This window comes from Theobroma cacao, unplaced genomic scaffold, assembly GCF_000208745.1.
Source record: "Theobroma cacao cultivar B97-61/B2 unplaced genomic scaffold, Criollo_cocoa_genome_V2, whole genome shotgun sequence".
Classification (NCBI taxonomy): Eukaryota; Viridiplantae; Streptophyta; class Magnoliopsida; order Malvales; family Malvaceae; genus Theobroma; species Theobroma cacao.
The window spans coordinates 1-7,675 of NW_017234873.1; the positions used below are offsets into that span (position 1 = coordinate 1).

A 7,675-nucleotide genomic window follows, 5' to 3' on the forward strand; every position below is an offset into this window, starting at 1 on the left:
TTTCCTTTTTTGGGTGTTTTAGGGCCTTCTCTTTGATGAATGGGGGATGAACCGATCTCGCTTCCAATCTCTCGTCTTCCCCAATTCGTTGCTCACAATTGTTTTCTTCCTCTATCATATGCATGGTCCAATCATCCTTCACATTTTTACTATGCTCCATTCTATTGCTATTTCCATTTATTTCTCTATTTTCTTAGTCTTTTCTCTTTCTTTTTTACATTACCAGACTCTATTTCATTCCCTATCAATTATGATCCTTTTTCAAAATATTGCAAACATTTCTTACTTTATCATGCTCTTTATTAAGTATCATTCCAATTTTATGACAAATGCAATGCAATGTACTCATATCTCCTCTCTTGGCAGAATGGAAATGATAACAATGTTGGGAGCAGAAAGGCTATTTATCATTAAAAAAAAAAGTTTTTACAATCAAGCATAATGACAAGGATCAAGGGAAAATCAATTAATACAAAAGGGATATAGTTCTTTCTTAATGACTGTTCCAATAGATATTGACAGTAGTCTCAAAATTTTATCCCGAAACAGGCACATTTGTCAGCTCCCTTGTCTTTTGTATGAACATCTCGGATCATGATGTTCACCCATTCTGTGTTAAGCTTTTGTAGTACTTGGACCTCCTTTGTGTCTAGATCGCCCTTTCGGGTTTTCGCCCTAAACACATCTCCCAGATTCAAGCCGCCTTTTTAGGTTTTCAACTTGAAAATTTTCTTTTTTTTTTTTATTTTTGCAAAATATTTCTTGACAGCATCGGCATTCACCGGGTTGGAAAACTCCCTTCCGTCCATCTCCGCCAAAATTAGTGCTTCTCTTGAAAAAGCTTTCTTCACCACAAATGGTCCTTCCCAATTCGGTGTCCATTTCCCGCGAAGATCATGCTGGTTCGGGAGAATTCTTTTCAATACTAATTCTCCTTTTCGGAACTATCGAGGATGTGCCTTCTTGCCATATGCCCTCATCATTCTCTTTTGATATAACTGCCCATGGCAAAGTGCTGTCAACCTTTTTTTTTTATAAGATTCAATTGCTCATAATGAGCATTAACCCATTCGGTTTCTTCCAACTGTACTTCTTTAAGGACCCGAAGGGAAGGAATTTCTACTTCAATTGGCAAAACTGCTTCCATCCCATACACCAAAAAGAACGGTGTAGCTTCCGTGGAAGTTCGGACTGTTGTGCGATAAGCATGCAAAGCAAAGGGTAACTTCTCATGCCAATTTTTGTATACATCTGTCATCTTTTCAATTATCCTTTTGATGTTCTTGCTGGCTGCTTCTACCGCTCCATTCATCTTTGGGCGATAAGGCGTTGAATTGTGATGCTTGATCTTGAACTTGGCATAAACCTCTTTCATCATTGAACCATTGAGGTTACTAGCGTTATCTGTGATGATCCTTTTCGGGAGACCATAGGGCATATTATTNGCTTGATCTTGAACTTGGCATAAACCTCTTTCATCATTGAACCATTGAGGTTACTAGCGTTATCTGTGATGATCCTTTTCGGGAGACCATAGGGGCATATTATTTCTTTTTGGATGAACTTACATACCACTTTCTGGGTCACATTGGATAAGATGCTGCTTCTACCCATTTAGTGGAGTAGTCAATTGCCACCAGAATAAATCGATGCCCATTTGATGCCTTCGGGGTTATCAACCCAATCACATCCATGCCCCACATTGAGAATGGCCATGGTGATGTCAATACATGCAGTGAATTAGCAAGGGTGTGGATTCTGTCCGCATATATCTAACACTTGTGACACTTTCGAGCGAAATCTATACAATCCGTTTCCAACGTGAGCCAGTAATACCTTGCTCTCATGACTTGCCTTGCCAACTTATGTCCACTTGCATGTGCTCCACAAATTCCTTCGTGAACTTCCTCAACTATTCTCTAAGCTTCGGCTGAATCCACGCATCTCAAAAGCGTTTGATCCCTACTTCTCTTGTATAAGATGTTCCCATCCAAGAAGAAATTCATTACCAACCTTCTAATGGTTTTCTTATCATTTTCTGAGCTTTGATCCGGGTACTGCTGAAACTTGAGATAATGCACAATATCATGGTACCACGGTTTCTCATCTATTTCTTCTTCTACACTGGAGCAGTGTGTGGGGCACTCTCGAAGATTAATCATGATGGGTTGAATCTTGACATTGGTACCAACTTTGAACATTGCCGCTAGCGTGGCTAATGCATCGGCCATTTGGTTCTCCTCTCGGGGCAAATGGGTGAAGCAAATCTTATCAAAATTTTCAATTAGCTTTGAAACATACTTGTGATATCGGACTAACTTTAAGTCACGTGTCTCCCATTCTCCTCGCAACTGATAAATAACTAAAACAGAGTCCCCATACACTTCCAAAATGTGAATTTTCCTCTCGATTGCTGCCTGAAGACCCATGACACAAGCTTCATATTCAGCCACATTATTGGTGCAATAGAAGTTGAGTTTAGCTATGACGGGATAATGATCTCCTTCTGGTGACACTAACACCGCCCCTATGCCATGCCTCAAGGCATTCGAAGCTCTGTCGAAAAACATCTTTCAATTCTCTTTCTCCGATTCCTCCCCACTTGTTTGGCATATTGACATCAAGTCCTCATCCAGAAACTCAAACTCCATTAGTTCATAATCTTCTTCCACCCTTTTTGCAAGAAAATCTGCGATTGCACTTCCTTTGATAGTTTTTTGGGACACATACACAATATCATATTCAAACAATAACACTTGCCATCTTGCCACTCTACCTGATAATGAGGGTTTCTCGAAGATGTATTTAATAGGATCCAACTTCGCAATGAGCCAAGTGGTATGATATAGCATGTACTACCTCAGTCGATGCGTCGTCCATGCTAAAGCACAACACATCTTTTCCAACGAGGAATGCTTGGACTCGTATTCAGTGAACTTTTTACTCAAGTAGAAAACTGCCCTTTCTTTCTTACCAGTTTCATCATGTTGTCCTAACACACATCCCATGGATCCTTCATTTACTGTCAAGTATAAGAGGATGGGTCTCTCGACCACAAGTGGTACCAATACTGGCGGACTCAACAGATATTCTTTAACCTTGTCAAAAGTAACTTGACACTCTTTATTCCATGCCCCAGGATTATGTTTGCAAATGAGTTTGAAGATCGGGTCACATTTGAGTGTGAGCTGTGATATGAACCGGGCTATATAATTTAATCTTCCCAAAAATCCTCTAACTTCTTTTTGCGTTTTGGGAGGAGGCAAATTACGGATTACTTGAACCTTATCCGGGTCAACTTCTATTCCTCTTTCACTGACGACGAAACTCAGTAGCTTTCCTGAAGTGACTCTAAAAGTGCACTTTGCCAGATTGAATCTGAGCTGAAATTTTCGTAACCTCTTAAATAATCTTTCAAGATTGGTCGCATGGTCCTCTATTTTGCGAGCTTTTACAATCATATCATCCACATACACCTCAACCTCTCTGTGCATCATATCATGGAAGAGAGTCACCATAGCCCGCTAATAAGTTACCCTGGCATTTTTCAAACCGAATGGCATTACCTTATAACAAAAGGTCCCCCACATAGTTATGAAGGTAGTTTTCTCTCTATCCTCTGGTGCCATCTTAATTTGGTTATACTCTGAAAAGCCATCCATAAAGGAAAACACGGAATGACGGGCAGTATTGTCAACAAGGGTGTCAATGTGGGGAAGAGGAAAATTATCTTTTGGGCTAACTCTATTCAAGTTTCGATAATCCACACACATTCTCACTTTCTCGTCTTTCTTAAGTATTGGGACAATATTTGCAACCCATTCAGGGTAATTAGCTACTTCCAAGAATCTTGCATCGAACTGCTTTTTCACCTCTTATTTAATTTTCAACAGCATTTCAGGTTTCATTCTTCTCAACTTTTGCTTAATCGGTTTGCATTCGGGTTTCAAAGGTAGTTTATGGGCTACAATGTCTGTATTGAGTCTTGGCATATCTTGATAGGACCATGCAAACACATCTATATATTCATGGAGTAGCTTTATTAGTTTTTCTTTTTCCATTGGCACCAACGTCATACCAATTCTAACTTCTTTCTTATTTTTTTCATTTCTTAAATTTATCGTTTCAAGTGTCTCTTGATGTGGGACAATTTGTCTCCCCTCCTGTTCTACTAGTCTTAACAAGTCCGGAGTTAAATCATAATCCTCCACATTTTCTGTATCGTCAAGTTCACTAACACTTGTACCTTTTTCGAAATTAACTTCAAAACCACTGTCATTATCATTTTCGCATTCATTATTTGGAATCTTGGAAGGTAAAGGGGATTGAAATATGCAGAGCTATTCTATAGATAAACAGTTAAAATAAATTGATGAAATGACACGAATGGAAATGGTTAATCATGAGGAGAGATATAAGAAATGCACTACGCATGTCAATTTATTAGAATGATAAATGATAAAAAGCCCGATACATAAAATTCCAATGCTTTTGGGCATAAGCATGGATGTTTAGTTTATATTACTTTAAAATTGAATCACAAGTGACCGGTAAACTCATGGTGGTCCAGCTGCTCAACTTTAGATTCGGTGGCCCGAGGTATGTAGTAGGAATCCCATCCACATTTCCTGACTGTTCTTCACCTTCCTCCGTTGCACATATTGATAAATCAGAAAAGGCTTCCCTTAAAGCTGACATTGATTCTCGGCTCTGAACGGTGAGTGATTCAGGAAAGATGCAACCTCCAGATCGGAATGTCTCGTAGAGATGAGGATATATCATTCCTTAGATTTCCAACTCATGCCCCTTAAATCGAGCCAACCTTTCCTTTATTCTTTTGACTATCATTTCTTCTCTTTCCTTCTTAGTTGGCTTATACCCCAGGCCAAACCTTTCTTCATTTTTGGTAGTACGTATGAGCCTTCTAATGCCTTGTAGTTCTCTTCCAGTCCTACCCCCGCTCGGTATCCTTTCCCTATTATCTGATTGACAGCTATCTTGGTGGTTTTGGAAAGCCTCGGAATAGACGGTGTGGTTCTTTCTCCAATATATGTGGTGTTAACAAACTCGAAGGATCAGAAAGAACATTCAGGCACTTTTTCTGCCGCTTCTACGTAAGGAGTATCTGCTGGCTTGCTTATGAGTAAGTCCTCTTCCCCGTTAACACAGACAATCTTCCCATCCATGATGAACTTGACCTTTTGATGAAGAGATGAAGGTATGGCCCCAGCCATATGGATCCAAGGTCTTCCCAATAAATAATTGTATAAAGGAGCGATATCCATAACCTGAAATTCAATGGTAAAGGTACACGGGCCAATTTCTATCGGTATCTCAATGTCCCCTACTACTTCTCTCCTTGTTCCGTCGAAGGCTCTCACGATCATCTGACTCTTTCGCATGTAAGACATGTTGATAGGTAAACGAGCCAAGGTCCTTATAGGCATCACATTTAAAGACGATCTGTTGTCAAGCAGTACCTTTACGACGGTATAGCCTTTACATTTGGTAGTGATATGCAAGGCTTTGTAATTTCCTCTACCTCTAGAAGGGATTTCTTCATCGCTAAAGGATATTATGTTATCCACCGAAATGTTCCCAACGATGTAGTCCAAAATTTCAACTGAGATATCGCGATCCACATATGCTTGGTTCAGAATCCTCATCAAAGAGTTCCTATGTGGTTACGAGCTGAGAAGCAAAGATAGTAGTGAAATACTAGTGGGCAACCTGTTCAATTGCTCGACCACATTGTACTCACTATGTTTGATGAACTTGAGGAACTCGACAGCTTCTTTTTTCGTCATCTGTCCTTTTGAGCCATCTGTCGATTTCTGAGGTTGCACCTTTTCTTCTCTCGAACTTTGCTCTTTTTCCTTTCCCTTCTCATTCTTGAGATTCTCCAATGTTTTCGGTGAATAGCAACGTCCGCTACGGGTAATCCCTCCAACACTAGTTATATTTGCAGCATCATCTTGAGATTCAGCTATCTATTTCTTCGCTTTTAAAACTTGTACACTGCAGTTGTAGTTCCATGGGACAACTTTGTCATCTTTGTAGGGAAAGGGTTTAGGGACTTCGATGATCATCTTGGCATGGGTTCTGTCCTCCACAAACTCTCCTCTTGGTTCATAAAAAATGGTTAAAGGTTTTATCTTCATTAGGTGAGTGAACTCCTTGGATATCATGTTTACTGCTGACTCTGAAGCTTCCATATAAAACTCGATCCTTGATTCGTCCATCATTCTTTGCACTTCCTTCCGAAAAGAACTACAATCTTGGATTAAATGCCCCACACATCCTTTGTGATACAAGCAACATAGTATTTGGATATCTCCCGAGTCATTCACATTAGGACATTCTGACCAAATCTCGAGCATATTGGCTTTTACCAAGGCTTCAAATACTTTCTCCATGGGGGTTTCCACTTCCTGAATGTTCATTTTAACATACACTTCCCTTTCGATTGCATTTAGCCCTGCCCCAGCATGATTTGGCAGTGGGTTGTTGTTAACATTCTGTTCCGACTTTTTTTCAAAGTTCAAGATTCCTGCCTTGATCAACCCTTGCACCTTTTGCTTGAATGCCGTGCAATTCTCGATCGAGTGACCTTCGATTCCATAATGATAATCACAGTGGGTGAAAGTATCTTACCATCTCGGGAATGGAGGTTTTAATGGCTCTATGTATAAAGGTGCCACCATATGGTTTGCAACTAACTTAGTGAAGAGTTCAGCATATGTGATTGGGATTAGGTCAAACTGCACTTTCTCTTGCTTATTACGCCATCCTCTTGATTCACCGGTAGTATGGTTGTTTGAAGGTGTTGTTTATTGTGTGGTTGAAGCTATAACAGGTGTGGAAGTAAGTGGGTGAACATTTGTGGGGTAAGGTATCCGTTGGATGGGAGTATATGGGTACAGGTTAGGAAAGGCATTTGGCATGGGTGGGTATAGGTATGGGCTTTGTGAAGTGTTGTTCACAGCTGGGTAATAGGGGTATGGTGGGTATGGCTGGTAAAGGTTGTATATTCTTCCTTGGTGTGGTCCTGAAGTGATGGCTTGGGCTTCTCCCTCTTTCCTCTTAAAAGTTTCCCCTTTCCTCGTGTTTGCTGTATCACCTCCTTCTATCTTCCCTTGCTTAATGGCAGTTTCTATCATTTTTCATAAAATCACCATATCAGCAAAGTTCTTTGCGGCACTACCAACCAATCGTTCATAGTAAGGGGCTCGCAGGGTGGTAACAAACATTACAGTGGTCTCTTTCTCAATCAATGGTGGCTGAACTTGAGAGGCCACATTCTTCCATCTTTGAGCGTATTCTTTGAAGCTTTTAGTGGGTTTCTTCTCCATGTTTTGTAAAGAAAGGCGATCCAGAGCCATATCTGTAACATGCTTATACTGAGCTACAAACGCCCGAGCAAGGTCTTTCCACGTGTGGATTCGATTGCGGTCCAGTTGGACGTACCACTTTGCTGCAGCATTAGTAAGGCTATCTTGGAAGCAATGTATCAAGAGTTTGTCATCGTGAGCATATGCGACCATCATTCTACAATACATGGTGATGTGTGTGACCGGGCACTTGGTTCCATCATACTTCTCAAAGTCTGAAACTTTGAATTTTGGGGGTATAACCACATCTGAAGCAAGACAGAGCTCAATTGCATCCATAGAAT

At 40.4% G+C, this 7,675-nt stretch overlaps 1 protein-coding gene across 1 annotated transcript; it reads right to left on the minus strand.

Moving 5' to 3' along the window:
* Nucleotides 1-1,919: 1,919 nt before the first annotated feature.
* On the minus strand, nucleotides 1,920-2,570 carry LOC108663956. The gene has a single exon (XM_018129874.1). It carries the CDS (start codon nucleotides 2,568-2,570, stop codon nucleotides 1,920-1,922), a length of 651 nt encoding a protein of 216 aa, XP_017985363.1.
* Between the last annotated feature and the right edge of the window lie 5,105 nt (nucleotides 2,571-7,675).